The sequence below is a fragment of the Colius striatus genome, chromosome 10, assembly GCF_028858725.1.
Source record: "Colius striatus isolate bColStr4 chromosome 10, bColStr4.1.hap1, whole genome shotgun sequence".
NCBI lineage: Eukaryota > Metazoa > Chordata > Aves > Coliiformes > Coliidae > Colius > Colius striatus.
In genome coordinates, this window is record NC_084768.1 from 11,178,196 (window position 1) to 11,191,838 (window position 13,643).

Sequence of the window (13,643 nt, forward strand, 5' to 3'; positions counted from 1 at the left end):
ATTCTCCAACCTGCTTCTTCTACAGGAGATTTTTTTGCTTTGCATATTTGTTTTACATGTTGGAAATTATTATTTCTTACAGTAGATCATGATTTCCAGCATTGTAGTCTCCAAATGTTTGGGAGTTACTACAGGCACATAGTCTTTCCTGTCAGCTGTACTGTATTTTATTTATTGCCTGCCAGAAGCAGTGATTGCTTTTATAACTCCATTTGACAAAATATCATTGGCTTGCTTAAGATTCAAATATCAAGTCTGTTACAGATTACTTGGATTTAATGTTTCTTTTCAATCCATCAGTCTGACCACTATCTTGAGAATTAATTATCTCATTTTTAAATATTAAGCTCTTCTTGCTAAATAAGGGAGATGTCTAATCACATAGTTTTTGTATTGTGAAATGTGAAAATTCTGTATGTTATCTACAGTTTAAAATGTTTCTACAAGGGCTAAGGGACAAAGTTGTAAATAGTGGTATGCAACCTAACTTCTGGACTTCCTGTTCCCATACATTTAAATTAATCCTCTGAAAAGTGACAGAAGTATAATTATAATTTAAAATCCTTCTTGATCTTTGCATAAAAAGCAGGAGGGAAATTCTCTGATGGCAGATTTAAATATACCATCTATGTAACTTTTGAATAATCATGCCGATGAAGTTACTCTGTGTTAGCTGCAATAATTACAGATCTTTTCACTAATAATCATACTTGATAGTACTGGGAGGGAGACTGAACCAAATTTGATGTACTGCATTAGAAGAGTGGATTGCAAGATGGGCTTTTTGTTCCCCATCCCCCTACCCAATGCTGTATGAAGATTCGGGAGGATTTGGCAGAGCTACTAAGAAGCATAAAGAGCAAGCTTCAGGGGTGGTTAAATCACTTTTGCAAAGGGTTATAGACATTTGAATAAGTCGTCATGAAGCAGGTGTATTCCACATTAAAAAAAAACACATCGTAGAGGCATGTAATTTAAAATAGGTGCCCCATATCCAGACTATATATAAAGTCCTAATGTCGTAAGTTCTTAAGCATATCAAGGGAAAAAGAAAAGCCTACAACTGTTCTACTGTTTTTTGTGAAGGCCAGGGGAAATATTAGAGTGATGCGAAAGTTCTTTGGGGTTGCTTCTGCTGAATGTGTGCCCAATAAATTACAATGTTTGTGGAAACATGGAATTTTCTCATTATGGGGTTTGTTTACTCCCACATAGAGGCTCTGTGAACGGAATTGTTAATTATGTGCTTTTTTCCATTAAGAAAAAGTGTAATCCTAAGCCTAGATACCAGGACATAAACCAAAGGTTATTTATTCCTGTATCTTGTGTATTAACAGGGCGAGCATAATATCCTACTTCCGCAAAATATTTTTTCAGCTTCTAGTTTGAAGTTCAGTGATTTGCTGGAGTCTTTATATGAAAGAGCCCTCAGTTTCAGTGGATTTGCTTAATTGCTTTCCAAATATGTGTGCATTTGTAGCTCCTAGCAGCAGGAGGTTCTGCAGGTTAACTGTATGCTGTAAGGAGAATCGCTGCCTTTTGTTGGCTGCAACCTGTCATGAAACAATGCCTCTGATTGCTGTCTAACTCTTGTATCAGGAGGGAATGAGCAAGCATTTACCATCTCTCTGTGCTGGTTTCAGCCCTCTGTGCTTTGCAGGCAAAGCCCTCCAAAAGCACAAGAATTTTAATTTAAATGAAATGTAGTGGGACTGAATGTGTGTCTAAAGTTGTGTGTGAAAAGGTTGAGAACCAGACTTAAGTAATTTTTTTTTGTGGACAACAGTACAAAATGTAAAAAATACATACTGCCAGAAACCTATGTGCAGTGTGTGTCGGGAGAGGGAGGCTTGAGTGAGTGTTCGTGCAAAATTGCTCTTTGGCTAATTTTTTTACCAATGTTATTAATTTTCATTTGATAATGCACAAGGATTACTTGTAAGAAGTCCAGCATGATCCTGTCATGTTCTTTTTCCCTTTCCTAGCTGCGACAATTAGTTAATATGTGCATCAACCCGGATCCAGAGAAGCGACCAGACATCACCTATGTGTATGATGTAGCGAAACGTATGCACGCACACACTGCAAGCAGCTAAGCAGGCATCACATCCTGAGGAAGAGAACAGAAATAACCAAGTATTTTAAAGAAGTCATCCCACCTCTTTGTTTGTGTGTTACAGAAATGTAATTATTTGAAGGTTACTGTTGTGCTTTGAATTGTAAACGAATTTATATACAAGCTTTTTGTTTTCTGTTTATTTCTTTTGTATTTTTTACTAACTTGCAGATGTACAACATGTTTAAATATGTAAAGCATAACTTTAAAAGATACAGAGAACCACTGTTTTCTATGTTAAGTGGGTTCAAGTATATTTTCTTTTAATAACCAAATTGTATTCGGTTGGGCCTCAGTTCTAAAACACAGTTGCACTTTTGCACATGATACAGATATTAGGCTTATTATCCAGAAGCAAAATGTCTGAATCTCTCACCTTTTTAGTAATTTATGGAAAGTATCAATCAGCACAATTAATTTCATTTTTATCTTTGTTCTAAGAGGAACATAATTGTTAGAGAAGGTTTATTGTATTTTATATTGAATTGTAGTTCTCAGCGTAAGAATAGACAGGCAATAGAATTAGTTCTCTGCTTGCCAAATGTGATGGGAAAATAACTTTTGGGAAAACCTGTCATGCTGAAATTCTGGTAACATCCCTTTTTGTTTTGTTCTTCTGTCATAATGTATGTAAAGCATTCGTTGGAGGTTTTCTGGCAAAATTTAAGATGTTGGTTCTGCAATCTGATCATTTTCAATAGACTCGTGCAGCACTGCCCTAGGGCAGTGGGAGCTGCATAGTTAAGTCTTAACCGTGCAGATGCCTCTTGGAGCAAATAGGGTTCTTCTGAGGCTGGCAGTTATGAGAAGGTCAGATTACAATGCCATCAACTTCCCAACTGTTTATGTATGTGTCACTGTTTGTAGATTTCTGTGGTTAAAGTAATTTGAATGGCCTTACAGTATATTGAAATGCAATTGTTTTTAAATACAGAAACCTTTTGGAAAAGCTGTACTAATATAGTATAGCAAAAAAGTATTCTTCTGGAATATCTTGTTTTGTATACCATATCCTGATATTTAGTTTTGTACTTGGTAAGAACAAATCTTAGCTTTAATGTTTAAGAGAAAGTTGCCATCCCTTTATTTGGGAAAGAAATGTATATGCCAAATGTCTTACAAATACTTTATTAGTTGAAAAGGAAATTCAGAGTATTTTTGTTAGACTTGAGTACCTTTTTTGGATATGCTTCAAGGAATATTTTTATTGCTAACAAAGGAAGGTGTCTTGTTTTTAAATGTGGAAAAAATGGAGAATGGACAGAAATTTCTTGAGTTTCAAGACTGAACTTTTTATACAGAACTGTTGAGATATGATTATTATTTGCGATATTGCTAAGAAGCTGTTGTGGTCAGTTATGTCTTTTTCCTCACGTGGGTAAAAAGAAGTTAGTTCAAATAAAAGCAGTGGTATTGTATATACATACAGACACGGGTTCTAGATGCAGTCAGTTCCTTGCACGCTCAGACTTGCTTTCTATTTTGTTTCTCTGTGCAGTTTTAATTTTTGATACAATCCTCAAAGAAGAAAAACCCAACTGTGGGGTTTGTGGAGGAAATGTTCAAGCAAGGCAGGGTTTATTCTGCTTTTGTAGTTTTTCAGCTACGAGTACTACGGAAGCTGTGTTTGGCAAAACACAGGAGTTTTTAAACAGTATGTGCCAGATGATCAGTTTATCTTGTAGAGTGAGTCCATAGTTTTCCCTCTGGCTTCTTTAGAACTTGATCTTAATCTTGTGCTGAATACTTAATCTTCTAGAACTTCAGTGGAACAATCTGTAGGGAGGAAGTATCTGAAAAGCCTTGGTTTGTGTCTAGCAGCCTCTGCATTTGTTTTTGTTCAGAATCTGATTATTGAATTTAAAAAATGATGGTTATGTTCTATAGCAATAGTTCACATGTCATAGAATGAAAAGGTTTGTATTGGGAAAAGGCAGCACAATACTTCCTTGATTGTCAGGATTATCTCTTAATATGCACAAGTAGTCAAACTATTTTTTCTGAAATGTGCTAGAACATTTAAAAATCACTGAAAAAAACCCACTGCAGTCAGATTATTTGCATCTTATGCTGTGCATCAAGTATTGAACTTTTCCTGAAATAAACCAATTACAAATTTTATGGGGTTTTTTTTCCTCATGTCTGTCATTGAGGAAAGAAATCATGAGTTAAGAGTTAGCAAACGTGTGTACTTAAACAGTGTCATTTTTTTCATTGTTTTTTGATATTTATAATTAAACCTTGGGCTGAGGAAAAGAAATAGTTGTTACTGGTTTAAAATCTGCAAAATGAATGGTACAGATGACTCTGGTACCAAACTTTATAATTAAGAAGCCCAAATGGATTAATAGAGCTGCTTATATAACTGGGGATTGTAGATTCTATGCCCTAAGCAAAGCACCTGGTAACATATGAAAATGATAAGTCAGTTATAGCACTCCCATGTGTGCTATGCGCTTATAAAATATTTTCTTTTATAAAACACCATTCTATTTTTCATATGTTGTCGATGGTGACATTTGGCACTATTTATTTTAAGCTCTGGCATTACGTGTTCATTTTCTTCAAAGAGAATCTGTTATGTTTTTAACCAAAATGTCTGAGTAACTCCTCCTTTTATTTCAGTAATGCTACAGTATTAACTTGCTTCATGAACTTTGTGCTTTGAATGACATTGCATAAGGTCTTTGTCTTGTCTTGAACGCTCCCGGCTGTGCAGTAGTCCAGTAGAAATAAAACAAGATATTAAATGTCAGGTAAGAGGATAGTGTTTCTATGATATTTTTTCAAACTCTTCTTGTTACAGATATATATATATGTTACAGTAGATTCAGCCGAACTTGAGGACAATTTACTGCTTCCAGTAGTTAATTATAGGTGTTTTCTCTACTGCAACAAAAGACAGTTCATTCAGAAGAATCTTTTTCCTCTTAATTCTAACAAAGTCATCTAAACCCTTTATATCAGTTGTTTTCCCAATTAACCCAAGAGAGTGTTTTTATCTAAAATTTAAAAAGAAATCTAAAATTGTTTTCAGACAATCTAAAAATATCTGAAAAGCTTAAAAATAATGAAGAGCTCCCATCAGGGCCCCGATTCTGTGAGTTCTGTTTTTTATAGGGAGGCTGTTTTTTCTGTACTTTCAGCAGTTTGACATGAACCTCATATACACACATGAATAAAGAGTAATCAGTAGGATACATAGAAATGATGTGCTCACCTCACTTCTTATACTTTCTGTATGTCATTGGTTTGGTAGCAGGGAATAATGTGGGCTTTTTTTCCACCCCCTCTTCTGTTGCACTCTAATGATTCAGCCACCGATGGTACGAGCAGGCAATAGAAGTGTGTCGTCTGCTTTGTAATGAGCAGAAACTTTAAAAACATGCCACTGTACTGGAAGATGAAGTGCAGTATTAGAAGTACCTAGGAAGGCTGGTGTTTTATTCATGCTCCTGATTAAGAAAGCCACAGAGTGAAATTCTTGACAGAGGCTTGGAAATGGAGAAGGGCTTCTTATGCCAGTGGTTCTCAGATATCTCCAAATGGGACCTAAAATCACACTGATGTTTGTTTCCAACAACCTGTCCACTTAGTCTGTCTTCGCTGTTGCACAGTGAGATGAGAGGCTGAATTTGAATGCTGATGACAAATACTGTGTCAGGTGTTTGAGCTTCTAGGAACAGGAGGTTGATGTGAGGGAGAGTCAATGAATGCCTTCAAATCTAGCTTTGTGGAGAGCTAATTTAATCTGGAAATAAAGGTGCTGGATAGCAGAGTTGAAATCACTGCTTTTATATTGTTCTTAATGCTTCTTTAATAGTCAGAAGTTTTCCCAACTCTGTCTTAGCCCCACATCATCCAGCCAGTGGCAGTGCTGGTCTTCTGAATTTCTGATTTCTGGTTCAATGTGGGTCAGTAGCTAAAGCTTTGCACCAGGATCACCTGAGGAGGGAAATAGGGGTGCTGGGCATGCCCAGTGGGGGGTTATGTATGTTTCCGAACATGACTCAAATATAGATTTTTAAGGTTCTTTTTCAAACTTCACTCCCTTCCCTGAGCCTTGTTCTTCAATTGATGCTTTTAAAAAATTGTTTCCCTTTCATATTCACTCTGAAGTCCTACAATTTCTATCTTCCACTGCTTCTGCTTCATCTGTTCAGTTGTTTGCTCTACCCTCTTCTTGAAGTCCTTTCTGTCTAGTTTTCCTAGTGACCATGAGTTTGCTTCTTTCTTTGTGACTTTGCTAAACTCAACTGTCTTCTCAAATTTTATCCCTCACCATGGGCAAGCCCTATTTTTCTTTTTTCCTCTGATAACTACTTTATTCCGTTGTTCTTCATTCTGTTTTTCCAGCCTGATGCCTTTGATTTCCAGTTTTAGACAGATTTTTCTCTCTGCCTCAATCATTCCCATGACCTTGTCTTTACTAAATACTGTTCACTTTATTATATCTCATTTCTAAATTCCCTTTCTCTGATCACTACCTGCTCTCTTTCAGCTTATCTGTCTTTCTCTCTCCTCTATCCTGTCACTCACTCCTTTTGGGATCTCCAGTCTATTAACCTTTCTGACTCCTTTACTCTTCTCAGCTGCCTCCTTTCTTCATTGGCCTCACTTCCTTTGACTCACTGGTCTTTATTTTCATCTCTATCTGCTTCTCTATGTGTGGCTTCTTTGGTTCACATTGCCCCATCTCCATTCCTCTCCCCGTGTAATTTCTTAATTTCAGTTCCTACCTTTCTGAATATCTCTGAAGAGTATGTCTGCAAACCACAGCTTTGGACTCAGCTTTGCCTTACCTGTTTTACTTCTTTTTCCCAGTGGACTTATTAACCACTTTAATCCTCCCTTTTTTCAATTGTTGAGCTTGCTTGCAGACTTGCTGTCTATTTTAGTTCTTCATCCATTCTCAATACAAAATGTATCTTCAAAACCAATCCCGATTTTCAAAATTGTTCTACTGGATCAGAATCCGTTTCTGAACTGGGCTTCTCCACCTCTTAACTGTAAGAAGTTTGTCCTTTCTATTTCTGTCTTTTATGCTTCTCTCATTCCTTTCATTGCATATTTTCTTCCTTTTCATATACTCCTGTCATTTCTTTCACTAGCAACGAAATTTCTCTTCCTTCTGTCTTGAAGGGGATGGCACTTAACTTCCTAACTGGCTGTTCTTTTCTTAATACTTTGCCCTTTATTCTCCATTTGTTATCCCCTGATTTCATGGATCTGAACATCCTCACTCCAGTTTGTGTGCAAGGTTTTGGCTTTAAACTTTAATTTGAATAGTCCTAAAATCCAGTGCTTTCTTCTTCAGTTCAGTTCTCCCATAGATCTATCTCCAGATGATGCCTTGAGTATCCAGCCACAGTCCTGTTTGGATTCAGAGATCTCGTTTTTATTCCTAACACCCTCTAGGCTGTTTTCTGACATCCCTGACAATTTTGTTTGCTTATTTTCCAGGACCACAATCTTTCTATCTGACACTTCTCATATGTCTGCATATCAAATGTCTCAGAGTTGGTAGAAGCAGATTTCAGCCCTCTCCACTATCTCTCTTCTTTTATCTTTACTGTTTTAACCTCTGTGTCATTTAGACTTCTTTTCTGTCTTCAGAGTATCAAAATTGACAGGACTAAACTTCTGTTGTCAAGCTTTAGCTGTTTCATGTACTAAATTTACCAAATTACTACTAGTTCTGTGTTGTGGACTTGAGTCCCACAAATTTGCTCTTATTTCAGGATGGTAGAGCTGTTGTAGATTATGTTCCTCCAAGTACTTCAAAAGACCTTGAATTTGGGCCTTGATTTAGTTTTCTACTGCTTCAGATGCCAGTTTTTTGGCCTTCATTTCTTTGTATGTTACTGTATGTAACTTTTTCTTGTCTCTGCATGTATAGCTAACAATTGTTTTCTTGTTATAGCAGCTTGATTTCAGTGCTTTTACCATCACTTGAATTAAGAATGTGATTTAAGAGCTTCACTGGCTGGATCCAGAGTGGAAGGCACAGTGCTCCTCTTTGTTACTGTCACACCCTTGTGCTGGCTTCTATTTGCTGCTCCATATCTTGCTTAACTGAAGATAGACAATATTGTGCTGCAGAGTAGTGTAAATACAGCTGAGCCAGCTGCAAACAAGGTAGCTCATACACTTGCAGCAATACTGCAGATTCTTATTGAAAGCAAAAAGTTTCTTTGTCCTGTAGGTCAAAAAACTGAGCTCTGTGCTGTGCTACTATATCCATGCTACGCTAATTTAAAGCCAAACCAGTTGTGTCTGCATGGTGGACTGCAGGGTTTCCTGTGTAGGTGCACTATCTAACTTCTCGGTTCAGATTTGGAGACTGTATGCAGAGATTCACTGTTAGTCAAATTGTCTGACCTTTGATGGCTCAGAATTATCTTCACAAAAATGAGGAGATTGAGAAGCAAAATTCCCCATAGCACTGAGAAATTTGGGGTTTTGAGCCTGTAGGTTGTAGATCTGGATGTCAAATTCACACATATAATCCCTGTTTATTTGCCCCAGAATAATTATTTTCTTTTAGAGGATCATTTGCTTGTTGTCACAAAACAAAGACAACTTTTCAGGTTTTATGTTTATTCTCTGTGCATTGAGTTGCTTTCTGTTAAGTCCCAGCAATAAAAGGAAGCCTCAAACTAGACAGAAATGATCCCCAAAATAGGTAGAGATATTTTGGGATTCTCTGCTTCTTCTTCACCCTCTAGGTCCTCATTCCCTGGCTTCCCTCAGGTGCTTGCTGGGGGCATGGCACTGCCAGTGGACTGAGGGCCATAGAAAGTTGGAAATGAAAATGTTGATGTTATCTTGCTTATGTTTCTATGGTGTCCTTTCTCAATGTGAATGGGAAATATCCCATTTTAAAACAACTAGGAAGATCTTTGCTATACAATTGTTTATTGGTCTTTACACATTCCCTGTTACAAAGGGAATTTTAAATCATGCAAAGGTCCTTACTTTGCCTTTTAATGTGGTGTTGGTACTCATCTGTGCACTTTATTTGCTGGTTGTTTCTTTGATTTCAGTCATGTTGGGCTGCTGTAAATATGACCATTAAAGACAAATATTGCATTTTGTGGTAAGATTTTGTTGCAAGGAATGAAGAAGGAAAGCATTCATTGATTTGTTGCAATTTGGCTGCTAATTGTGCTTGAATCAAATGGTAGAATCATTCAGGTTGGTAAGGACCTTGAGAGAGCTCTCCAATCCAACCTCCTGTGAGAGCAGAGTCAGTGCTGAATTCAGTCGGTTGCATCTTGGAAACCTGTAGGGATAGAGATTGTGCAGCCTCTCTAAGGCAGCCTGCTGTAATGCTTAGTTAGCTTCACTCTAAACCTTGTTTTCCTCATGTTCAGTCAGAAACTCCTCAGTTACAAATGATGACTGTTGTTTGTTCTCTCGCCACTCCCTTAAGTGTTCTTCATATTGCAAAAAAGGCAAGTCAGATAATGAAACAAACAGAGAACTTATGATGCTTATAATCTTTTATTTTCTGAGACTCTTGCAAACAAATAACTATGTTCATATAGTACCTATGTATCCTGTATGCCATGTACACCATATTTGTTTGTTACTTGAGTGTAAAATAAAACTTTTGGCAGTAAAAACTTGATATAAAAGTTCCGTGATGCTTATGACCTGGATGTTCTTCATTTTTACCTCTTTTAAATCTGCTAGATGTTTCCTGGCAGAGCACAGTTCTGCCTGCCTTAATGAAGCAGGGAAATCGGAATCTTGAACACAGCTGCATTTCTGCTTTCTGGAGCCTGCCTTGAGGAAGATAGCTTCCCTCCAGGGATGGGGTGGGATGGGAAGGAAGCTACCATGCAGTAGGGTAACTGTTGTTATGAGAGCTCTACTTTTAAAGTCGCAGGTGCTGGTGGAAACTTGCCTAGAGAGATTTATCAAAACTGAGGTTTGAGGAGGAAAATGACCAGGGTGGTTGGTGGGGCTTCATTTTTTTCAGAGTAGTACTTGATTTTGGTAAATTTTCCCATGTGTTCAATGAGACTTTTAAGATTTGAAACTTCTGACCACAAACTTCTTGGAAGTAAATAAAGATTATGACAGATTCAGTTCTAAATTCAACAGAAATTCAGTCTTATGAGACAATTTCCTCAGCAACTCACTCCTTGAGTAATAGCAAACATGGGACAAGCGTTGCCTTGTCTTGTTTTCGTGTTTTCCTGCGGTGTGTTTTTGTTGGATGTTCTTTTTGTTGCCTTTTGGTCTATTTTCTTTACAATTTACAAATAAAAAGGTGTTCTATATATATATATATAAAATAAACATATCTATATATTAGCAAGGCTTACAAAACACCGTTTTTCTTTATAGCAAGTGTTTGTAAGTTGATCTGTAGTCACCCAGATGTACTTGCTCCTACTTGCCCCTGGCTGTCACATTGCACTCCTGTGTATGTGAACATGTTCTCTTTGTTAATATCTAAGAATTGGTCTTCTAAACATAAAATGCAAGGCATACACCTTTAAATAGAAAAAAAGTATCCCCATACTGCAAAAGGAGGCAATTATTTGGTCTTTGCAGAGCCCGTTTGCTGTGTGTGGCTATCAGTGGTAAGTATGGCCGTTAGCAAGGCTGGCGCTGATTCCAGCATCATTAAATGGGAGCCTGCTGACACTGGCCATTGATCCAACAGCCTGCACAGGGCCTCTGGGCCACAGCATTTCCTCCCCCATCTCTTACTTCTCTCTGGGGATAACCAATTGGAAGAAATGACCCACTTGCCTGGAGTTTTTAGAAGCTGTGGGCAGTTGGATGTGAATTGTCAGCTCCAGCTAGAAGGGCAAAGGATCATGCAGCTGACCCTTGCCTGTTGTTGGCATTCTGTTGCTGTAAAATGTGGTCATGTCTCCCAATGTCACAAAAACCAAGGAGACCTTGTGAAACTTTACCAATGCACTCTTTGGATAGCTGTCATCTTTTACTGCTGTTGTGATACAGAAGGGTGGTGATTATTTTGAACTATAATTCTTTTTTAAGAAGACATTCTACCTGTTGAAGTAATTAAATGTTTATGATGCTAAACAATCTGTTTATAAAGCAATATTTCATTTGAAAACTGCTTCATTTTTCATTTTGTGAGTGCACAAGTCAATGACAATGTTCCCAAATGGATAGAAATTCATGACATTCAAGTTACAGCCACGAAATGGAACATCTTGCTGCTCATAGATACCATATTCTTCCCATTTATTACTGTTTTCAGTTTTGAACGTTTTCTTTAAATCATATTGATAGCTCTAAAATATGCCACAAGCTTTTATGAAAACAGCTTAGGTATTCTGCTATGTAAAATTCTCATAGCACACCACATGTTTTGCTATTAATGATTTATATTTCTTTTCTGTAAGAAATTTCAACTAGACACAGTACAATTTTGTTACTAGGGTAGTACCTGCATGCCATAATCATAGGCATGATGGAATTCTGATCAAGTGGTGCATCTATGTGAGAGTATTTTCCATACTGAGTACAGTCTATCATCTAATTAAATAAACTTTTACAGTAAGTTGCCTCACATATTGATTTGGACTGCTAGTAGTCATTTGCCTGCAGCTTAAGTACCTTCCAAATATATAGCTTAGGCCTGCTTTATGAGGCTCTTGTTGGAATTTGGACTTTTTATTTCTTCTTGATTTTTAGTTCCTGACTTTGTAAAGAGCCATCGAGCTACTGCAGAAAGAACTGGACATCATCATTGTGATTTATTTCACAGTAACTGAGCATTAAATTTTGTGCTTAAAATGCTGTCCTAAAACACATCCTCCTCTTAAAACAGATACTCTGTAGTTCTCTCATCAACTTAAACTATGATCAGTGTTACATCTCTACACAACTTCATAATAGGAGTTCTTTTTGTTCGACTGCACAGACTGCTTCAGAGTTGAAATTGCAAAGAAATCAATTGTGTTCTTCAGACCTCTCAATAATTGTCTTTATCTTCATTTTTAAGGTCCTAACTAAGTTGAAAAGCAATATTTCATTCCTGACATTTAATCCATGAAAATGTCCTTGGAGGTGTATTATTCCCTTAAAATAATTTATGTGGACCCTGCAATGAACACACACTGCTGGAGGTATATCAGAACCATTTTTGCTCTGCTAAAGGACATAAATAGGAAATATTTATGTCCCTCACTTGAAATTGGCTTCTATAATTGTCGTATGACAGATGTGTTGTCAAAGTCTTGGGGCTAATTTTTTTTATATATTTAGCAAAAAAAATACCCAAGTACACTATCAAACACTAACAATGTTAACATTAACAATGTATTAACATTGCAGCTTTGCCTATTCTGAGTTGTGTAGTCTTTTGCTTAGTTTGTAAATGACTTAAGGTAGTCCTGAGCTCAGCTGGCCCAGATACAGTAAGGCACAGCAGATTTCTCTGTGTGAGCTTGCCCTATGGCAACTACTGTGCCTGTGCAGCCTCTGACCGCCCTCTTACCTGGTGACAAAGGCTGCCCTGAGCCAGTTCTGAACAAGGCTTAGTGAGTGAAGGCTGCCTTGCACATATGCTGAATGACTGATGCTGTGGCCTGCTTCATTGTGCTCAACTCTTCTGTATGTTGGGTGTTGCCAGTCTTACAAAAATGAGTAAGTGCATCTAGCCAAGAGTTGTTTTTGACAGGGATTAGTTAATGGATTAACTAGTAAATTAGTTAATTAGTTAGTACCTACCCACTTGTGCAAGAACTTTCTTCATCTAGGGCTCTGTTACAAATCACAATAAGTAATTTATTTTGGACTTGTACACTTCCTATACACCTCTGCCCATACTTGGTCATGTGCAATTATTTTTCCTGGTAGTTAAGGATTAAGCAAGAACTATTTCTGTCATGGTAACACCTCTTTTTTATGTTTCTAAACTAGCAAAAAGCTTTAAAGATGTATGGCATAGGAATATCCATTCTATTGAACTCTATGCCCATCTTGGGACTTGATTATTTACATGTACTGAGTATTTACATGTGAATTATGGATATCATAGATGCTTTTTAAAAAAGCATCTGAAAAAATAGAGTCCTGTAGAAAAGGCTGGTCTGCTACTCTACAGAAAAATGTGGCACACTTTCTACCTTAATGACCTTGACTGTACTGGTTGACTGTAGCTATATCTCCATTTCCATTTCATTTTTCCATACAACTTGTACAATACAGATTTCCATTGTGTACCAGACAGATGCTCCCAGGGAGAATACTTCATAGCAAATTGTCTAAGTGAGCAGGAGTCCTAGAGGAGTCCAGCAACTTTGGAGCAGCATGCAAACCTCACAGCTTCTGCCCTCCTCTTGTATATTCGTAGCTCTGGTTTCTGCTCTTTTTCTGGAGTGTAGCCAGTTCCAACAGTGCTTCTGGTCTTTTTTTAGCGTTCCCAGTTTCTGTGGAATCCTGTATTTCACACCGTGCTTAGCTCTCAGTTCTGCTTTTTACCTCTTAGCTTTGCTCTGTTCTGTGATTTTTCTGTGCTTTGAGAATTTTG

At 37.3% G+C, this 13,643-nt stretch overlaps 1 protein-coding gene across 2 annotated transcripts in view; it reads left to right on the forward strand.

The window, feature by feature from the left end:
* The window catches only part of NEK7 (NIMA related kinase 7), a 64,303-nt gene extending 53,965 nt beyond the window's left edge, over nt 1-10,338 (forward strand). For both annotated transcript variants that reach the window (XM_062003709.1, XM_062003710.1), the window contains exon 10: nt 1,986-10,338. In XM_062003709.1, coding sequence (XP_061859693.1) covers nt 1,986-2,096 — 111 coding nt within the window. In that variant the 3' untranslated portion in view covers nt 2,097-10,338. The remainder of the gene's footprint in view (nt 1-1,985) is intronic.
* The last annotated feature ends 3,305 nt before the right edge of the window (nt 10,339-13,643 follow it).